The sequence below is a fragment of the Lagopus muta genome, chromosome 1 (genome assembly GCF_023343835.1).
Source record: "Lagopus muta isolate bLagMut1 chromosome 1, bLagMut1 primary, whole genome shotgun sequence".
NCBI lineage: Eukaryota > Metazoa > Chordata > Aves > Galliformes > Phasianidae > Lagopus > Lagopus muta.
The window spans coordinates 26,566,336-26,584,798 of NC_064433.1; the positions used below are offsets into that span (position 1 = coordinate 26,566,336).

Sequence of the window (18,463 nt, forward strand, 5' to 3'; positions counted from 1 at the left end):
GGTGTTCAGCATCTCCTCCTTCTCAGCATCCTGTGTTACCTGGAAACCCATCTCATTCAGTATCCACATTTTCCCTAGTCCTCTTTTTACTACTGACATACTTAGAAAAGCCTTTCTATCCTTGACTTTCTTTGCCAGATCAAATTCCAAGTGGGCCTTAGCCTTCCTCATTGCATCCCTGCAGGCCCTGACAACATTCCTGTATTCTTCCCAAGTGGAAATAATATTTCCACACTTAGTGCACCTTCTTCCCTTTTTGAGTTTCACAGAATCATGGAATGGCCAGGGTTGGAAGGGACCTCAAGGATCATAAAGCTCCACCCCCCCCTGCCACATGCAGGGCCACCAAGCTCCACATTTAATATTAGACCAGGGCCCCATCCAATCTGGCCTTGGGCACCTCCAGGGATGGGGCATCCACAACCTCTCTGGGCAGCCTGTTTCAACACCTCCCCACTCCCTCTGTAAAGAATTTCCCCCTGACATCCAACCTAAATCTTCCTCAACTTAAAACCATTTCCCCTTGTCCTGCAGTTATCTACCCTTTCAAAGACTTGACTTCCCTCCTGTTTGTAGGCTCCCTTTAGGTACTGAAAGGCTGCAATGAGGTCACCCCGCAGCCTTCTTTTCTCCAGGCTGCACAAGGCCAGCTCCCTCAGCCTGTCTTTGTAGGGGAGGTGCTCCAGTCCCCTGATCATCTTAGTGGCACTCCTGTGGACCCTCTCCAGCAGCTTCCTGTCTTTCTTGTACCAGGGGCTCCAGACCTGGACACAGTACTCTGCTCTACTTACAAGAGCAGAGTAGAGGGGGACAATCACCTCCCTGTCCCTGCTGGCCACCCCTCTTTTGATGGAGCCCAGGATACCATTTGCCTTCCAAGCCACAAGGACAAGAGCACACTGCTGGCTCATGTTAAGTTTTTCATCTATCAAGACCCCCAGGTCCTCCTCCGCAGGGCTGCTTTCAAGGACCGCTCCTTCCAGTCTCTATGGATGCCTGGCATTCCTCCGGCTCAAGTGCAAAACTTTGCACTCTTCCGTGTTGAACTTCATCAGGTTCACCCAGGCCCACCTTTCTAGCCTGTTGAGGTCCCTCTGAATGGCATCCCTTCCTTCCACCGTGTCAACCGCACCACTCAGCTTGGTGTCGTCAGCAAACTTGCTGAGGGTGCACTCAATTCCATCATCGATGTCATTGATAAAGATGTTAAAGAACACAAGAGTTTATACATGAGCTTCTTGCTCATGTTTTAAATTAGCCTAAGCAGTAAAACAGACTACATAAATGTATTTCAAACAAGAAGACAAAACAAAACAGAACAGTGATCAGCAACCTGGAGTAAGACTCATGGAAGCTGAAGTCAGTGAAAGCCAAAACCAAAGGATTACCCAATCAAAACTGATAACTCCTAAGATACAAGAGATCTGTCCAAAGAACTGGATTGTCATCACCAGGCAAGAACTCCAGAGGGTTTCATGAGGATTCAACAGCTGTCAGAAATGATCCTGGCCAGACTTCCTCCAATCATGCATGGTGCATGGGAGTATGTGAGTGTGAATTAAAGCAATTTGAGTCAAAGTGTTTGAAAGCAATAAAACAACTTGCTTTAATATTTTTTAAGTATTACCTCACCATTCCACAATATTACACATTGAGTTTTATTTTGCTAATTTCTCTAGATGTAAATGAATACACAACAGATAGTGTGTCAGTGCACTGCAGATTCAAGAAGTAAAACATTCAGCACACTCAGCCTTTTCTTGTGCTCTGGGCATATTTTCCCCTCCTGTGGAACACTCACATTCAACCTGTAAATTTATTCCACAGAAAAAATCTATGAACAAGGAGTTTCTGTGCTTTTCTGTAGAAGCTGAGGAAATGAACTAAGAAAAAAAAAAGATCATTTTACAGTTTAGCAAAAAATGCTTTAACTTTAAAACACTCTCTACATTCCTATGTTTTATACAGTGGAACTGTTTACCTTAAAAATGAAGTAAATGTAATTTCTTACCAGTCTCCTTTGCTGAAGCTGTTCTCTAAGTAATCTGTCTTCTGGTAAGACATCACAAAGAAGAAAATAATTGTCCTGTTCTTCTGTTAAGAGATCAGGAAGTGTGGGTAAGGCATGGGAGGTTGCTGCAGTTTTGAACATTTGTGGTATATAATCAGCTAAACCTCGGATGCAATGACTTTTTAAACCTATAAAGGTCAGCTATTTTAATTACATAATTTAATGAAACATGCTAAAATATTTGTACACAATTACTCAAAAAACCTTATATCAGCCATTATACATATGTGTCTGGTCTCAAACTGAATAGAATTTACATCATTTACATTGCAGTACAAAGACAAATGTCTCGCACATGTTTTCCACACTACCATCTTTATTCTCTTTTATGTTGGTTCTTCTTGAGACATAAAGTAATTTTAATCACTGATATTCCTCACAGTATAAAGTCAGCATGAAAGAAAAATGAAATGACTTTTAACTCTATTTTTCAGGTGAGATTTTTCACTTATTTTCCAAATAATTACCAATTTGCAGTGGTAATTGCCCTGCCAGCGTCACCTTTTACGGTCAGATTACATTCCATCTCCAAGTATACATTACAACTGTTTAATAACATATACTGACATTTTTAAATACATATGTTTAAATCTGTACAGTTTATGTTTACTAAAGAGTTATGTGGTTAGTGGACTGAACTATTAATAAGCCTTTCACCACTTAAAACTTGGTAGATTTCAGACTTCCCCATCTTTTTACATAGAACCCCATATGAAATAAGACAAAACTCCTGATTTCTGAGCTATTGCATTTCAAGGAGCTCATCATTAAAATTAACAAAATGTTCCCATTATTCTTTTGAGGGGCTACTGCTGGATTACAGTTGTGGCAAAGACCTTCAGGTGCTTGATCCACAATTTTCAAATTGAGTGGTAGGTGTTAAAATTTCAGCAGCAAAATTATTCATATGTGAGATAAAGGTAATTACAGTCTTCAAAGTGATTTCCACATTTTCTAGAACCATTTTCTTAAAATGCATTTCAATTAAAATACTTCATTTCCACCCATCTCTGGCACTGGTTGCATGCATTTTTCCTCTCTTAGGAGCTCTCCATAGAGCATTAAAGATGCAGAAAAGCCCTACTATTCTCCTATCTGCTTTTAGGTAAATCATGTATTTCTGTTATAATATGAGAAGCCAAAGAAACACATTTACCTGGAACAGAAGGTGTGAAGATCACAACAGGAAATTTATTCCCACATTTAATAAGTTTTGGTCTACTTAAGAGAAAAACTTCTTTTGTACAATCAGACTCTGACATTACCATGGATTGTCAAACAGGGCCAGAGCTTTGAAGTACAGCCCTGGTCTTGTGTCAAAATGCAGAAAATCACAGGCCTTGTACGCCTGTGTGAAGGGATTTTCTCCTAACATTTCCAGGGCAGTAAGCACAGGAACAGAAAGGTAATGTATGTGTGACTGTGGCCCTGCTGCCTGGGAGAAGCCAGTGGCACAAGCCAATAGTGGTGAGCAGAGTGAATTTGGGAAGACAGTTCCCTGTGCACATTTCTCCACATTTCCAGGACAGTCAGAGATTATTTATGCAGTAGGTACCAAGGCCTCCCTAGCCATTATGAGGATCAGCACTGCTTCTAGGCCTTGATGTGCAACTGGCCACAGTTTGGCAGTGTTTAAAGCCTGGAGTTGAGTAAATCCTTCAAAAGCGTACAGTTAAATATGCAACTGATTTCAGTATTCTGACCTCGTGTCAGGATATTTCATATCTGACTGCATCAAAGCATGTAATTATCGTGAGATCTGGCCAAAAGTAAATAAGCAGTATACTTACCTAAGGGAGCTTCCGAATTTGTTCTTATCACACTACAAAAGTCTGTGACAGGCTGTTCTGCAAACCTCTTCTTCCAATATGAGATGTATCTTTACAAATAAGGGGGAGATGATCAGTGAAGAAAGAAGAATGAAAGAGGTTTAATGAACAACTAATCTGCTCTCATGTCTTTCATTCTCTAAATTCTTATAGATCTCAGTGGAGTTGTTTGGGGTTGTTTCTTTTTCTTTCTTTTTTTTCCCCTTTAATTCCTCTCTCAGTATTTTCATCCTTTAATCTGGTTTTCCAATTCATTAAATTTACTCAGCTTCATTAAACCTGGGTTCAACTACTCTGCCAAAATGAAAGACTTACATTTAGCTTTACACGAACACTGTGACCTATTCATATCTTCAGACAGATATGCCATTCAGGTGCATCTTTACTGAAAAGATATACCACAGAGTACTCTCAAATTCCCAAAATATTGAGGCTGCTGTTCTGTAAGATGCAGGCAAGTATCTGAAACTCAGTAAAAACACCAGCTTGTCAAAAGTGATGTCTTGGCAGGTCTCCTGTGGAGTTACTGTAAGCTGTAGCTTGGCAGACAACTAGGAAGACAGAAAAAAGAAGTCCCCAAGCAGTGGGGGGTGAGGTAGCAGACAGAATAAGGAAGGCTCTAAACACATCTTGAAAGTTTAACCCATCAACAGTTGTTTAAAAGCACGTTTGCACTATCAGAGTTTGTTATAGCACCATTAACAGACCCCATCAGAGATTAGGCTCTCACTGAAACAGAAGCTACTGTCTAACAACAACAAAAAAATTACACACTCAGTACTATGATGAAAGGAATAAAACAGCCCTGCTTATAATAATAATAATGAATTGGGAAATGCTTAAATGTATGTTTACATTTATATTTATGACTGGTGCATGACATTAATAACAGCGGAGTTGGTCAGGTAAAGGATAGCTATTCACTGGCTGTTTCTTACTGACATGCCATCATAAAAATTCCTGGAGTTTTTAAGACATAAATGTGCAAAAGGATTTCAAGATGTCACCTAATCTGTCCCCTGTAGTGAAATAAATGAACATCATTTAGACAGACTCATCACACCATAATTTCTATGCCATGAAGCTAGCTTACTCTTAAGCAACTTGCTACCATAAGACTGCAACTTAACTCAAAGAATCCATGCTCAGACAATGCCAGTACCTTGTCACATTTCCAGATAGAGAGAAAAACTGGTCAGTGACCTCTACATCATGCATGTGTTGAAAGCTCATTCCCCTCATTTTTACCCTTTCTCCTACTGCCAACTTATGTTTGTTTTTCTCAGCTTAAGAAAAAAAAACTGTAAATTAGCATTGCTCTTCTCTGGACCCTTCAGCTCTTGTTATTCAGTCAATAAATGCGTAACTAAGACTGGTTGTAAGTCATTGCTGAATATATTACGTATACATAATGTTATGTATTTGTATTTATTTCCCTTAATTTCCACACTTCAGTTAAACACCTTAGATTATACTTGCCTTTTTATTCACGGTATTAGACTAATTTGCTAATAATTGATGCAGCAAAGAATAGAAGACATACTTCAGAGTAGCAACTCCGTGATTTCCATCCTGGGGCCATTTTCTATAACATTTGGATACTTTCCAATTGCATTAACAGCAAATAAATAAATAAATAAAAATCTAAATTGACTTTTTCTTGAAGAGGTGGTTTTCAAATACATTTTTAGTAACCCAGAATAAATCCCCCAAGCGCTCTTAAACTGGCATTCCATTACTGAGCAGTTCTGATCCCTTTATTTATTTGAAGAAAACAGCATTATCTCCGAAGAACACCGAATTCTTGTTCTGCTGCTTTCAGCACAAAACCAAACAAAAACAAGCATCAGTCTCCAATTTTAAGCAACATTAAATTCATATGTTGGAATAAGGATTTATATGGCTTTTATCTTCCCAAATTTCATCCTAATATTTAATTTTTTTGTATCTTAAAGCTTAGACACAAATTACTGTCTTTGGCTGAGTAACTTGTCATGGAAGACCTACCAGAAAACTCCTTCTAGTTAAGAAATCAGCCACCTAACATCTAAACACTGCAATAGAGCTAGCTACAAATGGGTAGGTACTGTCTAGCTTACTGACAGGACCATACATCCGTGTGTGTGGAAGCAAAATACCAAACGAGTGCCCAGTCTCTGAAATCACAAGCCAGCTGGGGCTGTGCCAGCTACTGCAGGACATTAAAAGAAAGCAAGCCAAATGTGATCCTGCTGAGGTGATCAGTGACACAGCTGTAGGAGTCACAGTTACATGTCGATCACAGACCTGTGAAGTACAGTTAAGGATTAAATCTGATTTCTGTGGGGAAATACTGGCATCCCTAAGACAGGGTAAATGAATTTCACCCCAGAACATGGAAGCTCATGTGCTGAGCAGCTTCTGTACATAATACAACTTTAGGACATCATATAGTGGTAGAAACAATGCCTTCCTATACAAATAAGACAAAAAAAAATGGAAGAGTTGATTGTCTAGAATGTGCTTTATGAAGTAAACAGCTCTCTAGCTTGCTGGTTATAACATGAGCTGAGAAGTCCTAGGATATGACAAAGAATTTCTAATGGAGGAATTGCCCTGTGTTGTAACCATACAAAGTTTCTGAAACTTTATATACTTTCACATACTCATTTAGTATAAGCAATACATTCCATACCTTTTAAAATCTGCAACCAGTTTCACATCTGCAATGACAAGCTTGTGTTCAATTATCATGTGCTTCAGGAGCTGGTTTTGTTCTGCCAAGACATAGCATTCTTCACAGAAAATGCAAGGCACAGAGGGAGAACTTTCTACAGCAGCAACACCATCGGGACTTGCTGGACTTTCTGGTAGAGACAGAGGCTCCAAAATACACTCTGTAATGAAGACAAATAAAAAAATAATTAAATTAGTTTTGACTAAGTGACAAATTTTCAGTTGCAGTGCAGATGGGGACAGCGGTAAACAGGAGCTGCTGGGAGCCACAAGGGGAAGAAGGCACAAAAACATAGGAAATACAGCTTCTTCAGTTCTATGCTGCATTTGTGGAATACAAAATCTGCCTTGCACAGCCGTTAAGGCTTCTACTTACGCCATATGAAAATGTAAAACGCTCTGTCAAGGCAGTGTGTTGGCAGAAGACTGATGGGCATGATACACCGAATTCCGTTTACCTGGTAATACTGCACAGCACGGAGCGATGGTAGTGCACAGCACACAGAGTTACCTGCAGCAATACAGCTGCTCCTGACATTCTGCCTCTGCTGGCTTTGCCTGCACTTCAGCCTATTCCCTTCCCCCAGACATTTCTTTATTACACTGAGGTTGTATAAATTGTTCCAATTTTTCCTATTTCAAGAACAGCAGCTGCTACTCTAAATGATACAGCAATCCTATCAAAGGGGTCAGCACTTCTAAGCAGAACTTTTTAGCTGCAAGATTCTGGGTTTTTGCATTCTTACAGTATTGGTTTATAGCTTGAAGCGTCATTAAAATGTGTTTACAGTGAAAAGTAGAGCAACTTAATTTCCCTTGCATTTGCTGACTCTTAACGACGCCAAGAGAACTAAGCAGATACTCTGCCAGCCAGTTCAGCTCTGCCCAGTAAGCACCTACAGTGCTTTCTGCTCATTTTTGGTGTACATCTCTTGCAATGACCTATTTGAACATTCACAAGTCCAAATAAACAAAAGCCTGTCTGCCTCATCAAATTGACTTTCCAGAGACAGGTGTGTAAGGCAGGATTTCTTTGTGACACAGACAAGGAGCTGATACACTTACTCAGCATGAGTACTAGGGAGAAGCAATTGTTTGGACCTGAAGAATTGGACCTGGAGAACAGATCTGTTAATCTTTCAGAGCAGAGGTGAGTGACAGCAGGAATAAACCGGGGGGAAGTACTGATGCCCAAAGAGTGTGGCTAATAGTGAAAGAGAATTACTGAAATATTGACTGCTGGACTGGTGTGGCAACTGAAGAAGCTTACACAATTTATTTCAAAGCTTATGCAATTTATTTCAAAGGAGAAGGTGAAGTAAAAAAGAATCCGTGAAAATACCTTTGTGCTTCATCTCTCTGCAAGAGAACACTGAACAAGAGGATAAATGCACAGAGCAGAACAAAGGCCACAGCCTTTAGCATAGAAGTTAATGGATTAGCACATAATACAAACATCAAAATAGAACAAATAAATCTACTCATATCATTGAAATCTCTGAAGAAGCAGCTAATTTTGATGCTACATTTGGAGCCAAGTGGCCACAGATACTGGAGAAAAGCTGCTGAACTCTGAAGAACAGATGAAGGCTTGGCAGGGAGGGAGGGCAGTGGGATGCATTTCTCACATGCAGTCACAGGAAAATGAGTGAAAAGCTGCAAGCTTCTCACAGAACCTACTGCCATGACACTGACTTCTCACATGGTTAGACTAAGCATCCATCCAGTACCCTGTCTGACAGTGGCAGGAAGTAAATGCCTTGGGAAAACAGGGCAAAACAACAGCGATCACAGATAGCAGAATCTTACAGCAATCTGAGGGTGCAGAGTTTAAGCTATGTCTGTGCCTCAGTCTAACAGCACTTAGTAGATTTTTCTTTCACAATTTGTTTCAGCACTTTTGGAAAGTGTCTTTCTGCTAGCACCTGTCCAAACCTGTAGCAGCGCTTCATATTCTCCACACGGTCATTCACTCCTTGCTGCCTCCGTTCAGCTCTTTGCCTGTTCTACTCTACTCTCTTTATTTGGGGAGAGGAGTGAGAAAACAAGAATAGAAGAACATGGATTTCTGAATCAGTGCTGTTTTTGCTCAGTCTCTTCTCTATTTCTTTTCTTTTCCAAGCATGTTGTTTGCTTTTAGGATCATTCTTAACCATTCAATTCTCAGAAAGTTTCAGAAAAGTAAATCACGTATTAACACACATCTCCTTTGTGTTCACTCTCCCAGGTATATTATTCCTCATTTGTTAACACTGAAGAGCATTTTTGTTGTTTAGTTCACTCAGATACCAGGAGATTCTTCTGCAGTGCTTCAGTTGGCCCTGCTGTTTATAACTTGAAAAACAAAATAACAGCAAAATATATCACACAATTCCCTTCTTATTTGTGCCTGTGGTGAACAGCACAGTACACAGTTCTCTGTAAAATTCCTCCATCAAGTTTCTGCCAAATCATCCCTTCGCCTCTGAGTTTTCCTTCTCTACTTAATGCAAAACCAGCATGGCTGTTATGTAAGTAGATACTCCGAAGACTTCATGCAAAGTCCATCTTATTCAGGAGCTGAGAAAACCCCTCTCTCATTTACAGAATTGACAGCTGACAGCTGACATCATGTTGCTCAACCTTTAACAATGACAGATAAAATTGTAGTCTTTTACAGCTAATTCTGAGCTAAAAATGTAAATTACTAGAAATAAAAGACTACAGGAATATATTCTCCAAAAACAAAGACTAAAAGGTATACCCTATTCTTTAGGGAAAAATAAAATGAATACTTTAAAGACATTTGACAATGAGCAAGTATAGAAAAGGATTTGGATTTCACAAATTACTTTCAAAACTGAGAGAGGCCCTACTTTTTGTTGCTGGTATGCATATGATATTAGTACGACATAATCCTGCTTCCTACACACTGCACTCTCTATACACCACTTACCAATAATAAAGGAAAATGAAAGAAGGCTGCCCATTAGAGAAATTACATGGCTTTATTTCATTTTAAGTGTCATTAAATACAGACTAGTTAACCTTCACAGCTAATGAAGCAACAAGCTCAAAATGGATTCATTTTCCTTACTGGAACATTTTTAGTTTTAAATACGGTTGTTCCCAACTCAAAAGTAATGTTGGTTTGCACGTTAAGTAAACGTTATGCCACAAAGGCATAATAAAGACTTTTGCAATGCAGGCAATGTACTCTTTCTGCACGATCACATGCAATTATCACAAAGCAATATGCCGTGCAATTTTATAGCCAATACAATAGATCTGAATAGCAGAAAGAAAAGCAAGGAAAGATTTGTCCATTTAAAGGTCACTTGTGAAAGATGTATCTAGGAGATGGTTTAACCATCGAGGGATGGAATGTCCTGCTATACCATCTTCCAGCACCTGATCCTGCCACCTTGCTTGTGCTAACCACCACACCTGCCCCATTGCTTGTGCTGACTCCTATACTTGCCAAGTCCTTTGCTGAGTCAACTCAGATCTCTAACCAGACAGAACTACTCACTTCTTTATTTTTGCACAGTAACATTGAAGATGCTCCAGTAAGGGCACAAGCAAGCTGAGGAGCGCGCAGCTAGAAGCACTGTGATGAATCAGGACCTTCCTGCTCTCATGGTGGCAAGCTGCTTAACAGCCTTAGCTGTTCTATGTGATTGTACTGTAAGCATGCTTTATAAAGTTTATGAGATTCCTTGAAAAGCATTACACACAAAGGAAAAGAAAGTACTACGATTTTATCGCTGTGCTTCCTAACAATAATGTTTGGCATGGGATGCAAAACCTAGTGCTCTCAGTGCAGGCACACCTGAGTCACCAAATGCACTAACATGTGTCCTGCTCTGCTCTTTCTGATCGCACATCAGAGCTATGTAGCTTAACTGCAAGTGGGGAAAAGTTCAAGCTGCTCCATAAGACACATTCTTCAGCTAGACAGCGTTCAGATCAACAGCAAAGCTCCACTGTTCCCATGGCTCACTGAAATGGCTTGGACTTGGGCTGGATTCAAGTGCCAATCTCAGGGAATGGCAGATACCTGCAGGAGGCACTCAGCAAGCCCAGGGAGGAGCTCCCAAATGAGTCTGCAGAGAATGCCCAACTCAGACCCTTCCCTGGGAAGCTTTGCCATTGGAAAAAGAGGAATGACAATTATGGGACTAGAAGGCAAGTGTAACTAGGAAAGAAGAAATCAAACTGCTTTTATGAAAATTAAGCATTTTTTTTTAATTAGACAAAGAATACTGTGAAAATTTAAAATTGTGAGTGTTCTAAGAAATTAAATGATAACAGAGGAATTTGTGCAAATTGACTTAAGATAGAAGTTTCAAGGTTTCAGGTAATTTCTTGCAGTTTATGGCACAGGAACAAGGCCTCAAGTTGAAGAGCATATTATGTAAGTACAGTCATGTACAGTATATATTTATAAGCCCACTGCTGGTAACACAAGGACAATGAAACAAAATAAGAACATCTGCTGGAATGTTAAGTGTCTTTCTAATTAAATCCAGTAGCTGAATGAATCAAGTCATTACCAACAAGTCTGGTTTATTATCTCATTAATACTGCTGGTTAATATTAGGTGGAGATTAGCAGGAGAACTTTAAATGATCTTAAACCAAAAATAAATGTAACAAAGATACAGAGGCAAATAAATGAATGTAAACAATTAGTAAAAAATGGGAGGTTTCAGACATGTAAAGAACAAAGGGGAGTAAAAATGACAGGAAAACAAAAGGCGCAGAGCAAACCTGGCACACTGCAACAACAGCACAGCAGATGCCTGCTGGAAGGCAGAAAGACTGAGCACCCTCCCCCAAGCTTACACTGATTACATGGCAAAATTATTTAGTTCCTGAAGTAATCAGCCCCCTCCCCCCCTACATTAGGGAGTTGAGCTGTATTCTTAAATTCAGTTCTGCACAAAACAGTGCTGCATTCAAAATTCTTCTAGAAAGAGTAGGCACAAAGCTTGTCTGATATTCAAGCTTTCTTGAGCTATGATAGAAATGAGTATCAAGAAGCATTGGCTTGCCACTTGAAACAGACACATGACAGCCTCTCTGTTCTGCAACCTTGGCACTGGAAGATGTATTTGCTGGCACTATGGCATTCCCTAATTTGTGGTTGCATTCTTGGAAGCGATTTTTTACTGATTACAGGATTTTTCCATTGTTTCCAGAAGTATGAAAGATGGATGACTAATGACTTGCCAAATAAACAGTATTCAAAACCAAAACTCAGAATAAAGGAAATAAACCACCCTGTCATCATGCTCACAAATACTACATGCAAATATGTGCCTCAGTGAATGAAGAATCAATACCCATAACAATTTTGTCACTTTATGTATTAAAGCACTCAAGTACTTCTATTAAGTTCAATTATCATTCAGTCTGAGTTTATGAGGATTTAGCTATTACTTCTGCTTGTTAACACACTATTGATGATATTTAGTTAAAATGCCCATGTGCTGTAGGAGACAACGCATCCCGTGGCTTCCCCCAAGATCAGTCAGCCTCAGCTCTGTGCAGTTTTTCATTGAATGCAAATGAGCACTTCAAAAGTGTACTTAATCATACAGCTAAACCTTGTCAGTTTTACAGAAACTGTATAGATTCTGTAGCATCCACTGTCTGGGAATATGAAATTTCTACTTCAGTAGAATGACATCTCTATGAAAAAGCTGTAAGTTACCAAATCCCAGTATCACAGGATTGAGTTTCTATAGAGCAGGTGTCTGCTGGGAGCTGGACCTAACAGAAATACAACTGTGCTAAATAGCCATATTTAACAGGGCTGCTCTGTCGGGGAGCTTAGGATGTTGCAGTTTCATTAGCATTAACAAGTGTTGCTATGGGTACCGGTGTAGAGGCATCGGAATACAAGTGAATAGAAGAAGTGGGAAAGTGATTAATAAAAATGTGAAGTGTTGGAATTTTAATAAAACAGAACCAATCTGCCTGCCAGTGAGATCATGTTTAAATAATAGACTACATGATTGCCTAGTTCACCAACAGGTATATGCCAGTGCCGGTCATTTCTCTGCTTAAACCCAGGAAGACTAAACCTCTTGCATGAATAACAAAAAAACACCAGAGCAAAAGCACTCCACTCACACTGAGAGGGACACACATACGTGTGTGCAGATGCAGATGAAAGTGATCCTAATAAGTATTCATAACAATATTTAAACGCCAATGTTAATACGCCATTTATAAATATTTAACACATTACAGACACATTCTGTGCAAACAGAGCCACACAATGCCTCATTTCTGAGTGAACAGCATGGACTGACTTTGGCTTAACTAAATGTTTGATACCTTTGTCACAAACATGAAATAACATTTATATTCAATTCAGAAAGAATTCTCTTTCTCTTCTATCCTTTAGAGCTCCTCTGATTTGTTACCAATGCTGTTCAGCAAAATTAGTACCATTTCTGTTTACAGAATACCTATATGGTGAAATGGTAGCACCACTTCAGGATTTCTGTTTGCTAGACAAATAAAATACAAAGTCAATCCGTACTCATAGCAAAACTATGAAAAAATTAGCAAAAGAATGTTCCTGTACTGCAGCTGCAGTAATTCTTACAAGTGACAACCCACATGATGATTACTAACAGAACTTCTGCTTTGCTGTTTGTGAAGGTTGTTTCCTGGACTCTTCCTACAGCAGACATCTCATTGGTTTCAGTAACACCTTCAGAGTATCTCCCAAGTCCTAACGCATCCACTCCTCCTGCCATTCAGTAAGTTCTTCCCAACTCCTTTGGAGATGCTTCAGGATTTTGTCTCACCTATGGGTGCTGCTGTAGGCTTGCAGAACAGGTCACAGCTATTATGAACTGCACTGTGAACGGAACAGTGTTTTTCATTACTCTCACTGCTAAAATGCCTTCTAGAGCTTCAGCATGCCTGCTTTCCACACCTATTGCTGCAGCTTCCTTTCTAACCCACTCTGCTCACTCTCTCCTGGATTGCCCTTGTATTCCTTCTCTGCAGCCCTAACACCTTCAGTACTCAACTCTGTGCAGGGCTGTGACATAAACTGGGAAATCAAGTTCAGTTTAAGTCCTTCATGCAGTTTTCCACAAACCATAATTCTCATTTACTTCCACTCCACCCTCTGCTCCTTACCCACAACTCAAAAGCACAGATGCAAAACATGTATGAGTCGCACCACCAGCCACCATCCTCCGGCTCTCTCCTTCCAAGAATACTTGTTTATTTTTACCCTTGTCATATGATCTCCTCAAAGCTTTTCCTTTCCTAAATTTTGTCCTTGGATGCAGTTTGCAGTGAGAACTCTGTGGTTAGTTCTACAAACATTTATTTCTGCAGACACTGTACTCGTGTGAAGGATCTCATTCAGTTGGCCATTATTATTAACCTCAATGCATTGGCAAGACGAAAACTGCAGATCTTGAATACACAGAAACTGTTGTAACATCTATACAGAACACTATGTCTGGTTTTTTTTTTGTTTTGTTTTGTTTTGTTTTGTTTTTTTTTAATAAGAAAAGCAATAAAGCAAACGAGGATGACTGGTTGTAATCAATAGTGGTCTCCCCTGACATTTTCTCTGTACTTAAATGTTTAGCTTCAAAAATTGATATAAAAATTGATATTTATTAATCACTTCAATTTATATGAATTGTTATACTGATTTCAGTTTGTAGACAACAATAAGATATTTCAACAAAGAAGGTATCTTTGAAGTAAATTAAGTAAATTATATAGACATAAAGTATATTGATTTGAAGTAAATTATATTGATTATATTGTTTAGTGTGATGAGAAGGTAGATATGGAGAGTTGAGATCCAAGTTAGATACTAAAATCAGGGATTAAGAAGCAATGATTAAATCTCACCTTGGTATCTCGAAAGGTTACCAAGGTAATTATGCAGCCTGAGACTCTGAATGTAAAGTTCCCAGGAAGAGAAAGGCAATATCCAACACAAGAATTTGAAATGGAACGACAGAAGCGATCATTTTGGTTTTTGTTTTGTACTCATCATCTAACCAATAAAAAGCAGTAGATTTTTTTTCTGTTTAGCTTGCTATTAAGTATACCAAGACACATCAAAGGCACTATACTAAATTATTAAATGCTGTTTTAGAGTTGAGATATGAAGACTAAATTTCATGCTTTTTTCACATGAAAAATTTAGAGCCTGCAAATCTTACTACTGCCACTGTTCCACAGACATCTGTGAAAACATTAGCAAGCTTGAAATTAGGCCTGTTTTAGTTTCTCTTTAATGCAGTAGTGACCTTAAGCTCTGAGGAAAAGAGGGGTTCTTAATGATTGCATTCTCTTTACTTGAATTTTTCTAAGACTAATAGAACTTAATCCTAATTTCAAAGTGCATCCCCAGAAACCCCATTTCTGGGATCCTGACATTTGTAGGTTTCATATTAGCAGAACAGGTGGAGATCAGCTATTCCAACGCTTTCCCAATACTCAGAAAGACTTCAAGGCTGACTTGTTTAACTGTTCTTTGTATTTAATGAGGAGTCAGTACAATGAAGAAGCACTGTGTGTTAGCAACTCCGTGGACTGTTGCTGCTTTCTCAGAGAATTGGAGCATTTCCAGATGAAGAGCTGCAAAAGAAGTTGTTTCTACTTTTAGAATCAAACCTCCATAAATTGGTATTCAAACTGGAAAAAACAATGGCTGAAAAGGACAGCTCATTATAATGTGCAGTGACGTGGATCAATATAGTTCAGCCTAATTGATATCTCAGCTCAGGAAAACAAAGCCTTGAGTGTATTTCAAATAATCCTCTATTTACACACTTCATAAATAAATCTTTGAAAACCAATTTCAGAAGAAATCATTTTCAAGTCAGAGCTCTAATGCCTTGTAGATCTTGGTGACGTCTCACAGCACGCCATATCAAATTTGAACACACTCTGTGTCCTAGAATTTGAAGTAAACATGATATTATACTTATTTACCTTGTCCTTGAAGCAGTTATTAAACATAAGACACGGACCTTAACTTCTTAAGTGTGGTATGCACTTAATGACTGTTTCGGTTAATGTAGCTCATAGAAGGGATGACAAAATAATTGAAGTTAAATTTCCTCAAGAAACAGAATTAGAATGTTAGAATTAGTGATACAAATTGTTTATGTTTTTCAGGCAACATTTTGTTAACTGTATAAATACATGCAGACTCCTTAACATTAAATTAGTGCAGTAATAACACAGGCTGCATATTTTCATCCCATAGAAGACAAAATCAAATTAAAAACTCTAGCAGGATGTTTTCTGTTACATGCCATCCTTCAGAGAAAAAGCTCTATCTCATTTATTTGTGCATTACTGAGTCATAATAAAATTCTGTGCTCGCACACTGGTCAAGACAAATGCTAGCAAGAAGCTTCAGTGACAGCAACATTACTTATTACTGCAAGCATTTGCTTCATAACCATTGCTGTCTCCATATTATGAGTCTTGTGCAATCCCACATTGGGACTGCAAAGCTACTGGGGCACGTGCAGACCTGTGGCTGTGCACTGTGCTGTGCTCCCTGCATCTCCTCAGCAGCCCCTTCCCTCTTCTCACACCTCTTGGAGCAGATCTGACCCATGCAAGAGACACAGAATCACAGAGGATCATAGATCCTCCACACAGTGATCATAGAATCATTTGATTTGGAAGGAACCCTTAAAGCTCATCCAATGCAACTCCCCTGCAATGAACAGATACACCTACAGCTAGATCAGGTTGCTCAGAGCCCCACCTCTCTGGGCAACCTGTTCCAGTGCCTCACCAATCTTACTGCAAAGAAAGTTTTGCTTTTAATACAATCTCAATCTCCTCTCTTTTAGTTTGAAACCACTTCCCCTTGTCCTATCACAATAAATCCTGCCAAAAAGTCTGTCCCCTTCCTTCTCATAGCTCCCCTTCAGATACTGAAGGAATTGAAGCCAACTCTGAGTTCCACACAGGAACACAAAAGATTCAAACCCTATGTCTGAGACGCATGTCCCAGTGCTTCTTCAACTCCAGCAGCTTGGTGCTGTGACCACTGCCCTGGGCAGCCTGTTCCAATGTCCACTGCCCTCTGATGTAGAACCGTTCCCTAACCCCCAGCTGCCCCTCCCCTGGCACAGCTCCATGCCGTTCCCTCGGGCCCTGTGGCTGTCACACAGAGCAGAGCTCAACGCTGCCCTTAAGCTCCCTGTGAGGAGCTGCAGCTGCCATGAGGCCTCCCCTCAGCTCCTCTGCTCTGGGCTGAGAACAACCAGGGATGTCAGCCACTCCTCTCATGTCTTGCCCTCCACCATCTTCAGACTTCCTTTGGATGCTCTGTGGTAGCTTTATGGCCTTCCAGTGCAGGAGGTGAGGCCACACAGCAAAGAGCAGAGGGGACAACCCCTTCCCTTGCCCAGTGGCCATGCTGGGCCTGGTGTACACGCAGGCACACCACTGGCTCATATTCAAGTAGCATCAACCAGCACCCCCAGATCTATTTCTGCCAAGCTGCTCTCTAGCCAATTATCTTCCCTGACATCTCTGATCATCCTCCAGATGCTCTGCAGATTGGTTTGGTTTAGGGAGAAGTTTGGTTTAGGGAGAAGTTTGGTGCGTGCTAACTAGATTTATTTGGAGGCCAGCTATGCACAAAATGCACACCAACTCCTAGCAGAGGCACTTGGGTCTAAAACAAGGAGCGCTGTCTCAGACATCTTTGAAACACATACTGAGGATACTTGGTGCGGGAACGCTGACTGCAGGTCATCCAAAGTAAAAACACCAAACCATGGGATACAGTTGCAGAGACTGCAGCACCAACTGCTTTTATCTGCCATGCCATTGATATTGTGGCAAATTATCTGTCAATGTACAACAGCCACAGCGTATCACCTGCTTGTGAGATTGAAACAGATGGCATATCCTGTTATAACAATTATACACCAAACAGATAAAGAGAAGGCGTTTAACCTGCAGCTACTGTATAGGGCAAGAAAGAGGAACAGCCACTCCTCAGGGTCCAAACAACCAATGACAAATAGGAGAGTGACATCTAAATGAGACAGAATGAACCAGAAGCAGCTGGGCCATTTCACAATGGTCACAGTCCATCATTCATAAAAATGAGAGAAATATAAAAGAATGTGGAAAAATCCCCCACTATTTTGAAGAGACTGTCCAGAGAAAACAAGAAGCAAAAAACTCAAATGGAAAGTTTAAGAAAGCCAGCTGAAATATATGACTAAGAACAGATGGCGTCTGTCTGAGTTTTGGACTAATGAAGCCACTGACAAAACATCTACCACAATTTCTCATTTATGGGTTTACAATATCAAAACACAAGTGGAAAACAAGCAGTGAAGACTGAGACACGGAATTGCAGGCTGGGAAACTCAGCTTTGATATCAACAACCAGACAATCAGAATGCAAGTATGCCATTTCCTATACTTCAGAAATTTTAGAAGCTTATAGTTATTGCCATACAGTGATTATCTATAATCCTTTCTAATTGAAAACTAAACTCAAGTAAAACACAACATTACTTACATTTACTTCATAATTACAATTTGGCTGCCATAACATATAGCATGTAAAGTTAATGAAGAATTCAGTTTAGCACTCCCCACCATAACCAAAACATCAAATACGGGTACTATGTCTTTAGGAAGTAGTCTGAGCATTTTGCATCTGTACAGTAAAAAAGGTGTTATTGCTTATATCTCTGGATACAAATCTGCTGCTCTACCAGATAGTGCAGAGTCATCTCCTAACAGGATACAGTATCATTTAAATAGCCATACGCATCCTGTTTGTATTCTTATGTAATAACTGATATATCCTTAAGGTATAC

The 18,463-nt window shown here is 39.7% G+C and overlaps 1 protein-coding gene across 1 annotated transcript in view; it reads right to left on the minus strand.

The window, feature by feature from the left end:
* The window catches only part of ZNF277 (zinc finger protein 277), a 53,584-nt gene that overhangs the window by 26,227 nt on the left and 8,894 nt on the right, over positions 1-18,463 (minus strand). The window contains exons 2-4 of the mRNA XM_048960089.1: positions 6,575-6,776; positions 3,862-3,950; positions 2,012-2,094 (exon numbers count right to left, since the gene is read on the minus strand). Of these exons, the coding sequence (XP_048816046.1) occupies positions 2,012-2,094; positions 3,862-3,950; positions 6,575-6,776 (374 nt within the window). The remainder of the gene's footprint in view (positions 1-2,011; positions 2,095-3,861; positions 3,951-6,574; positions 6,777-18,463) is intronic.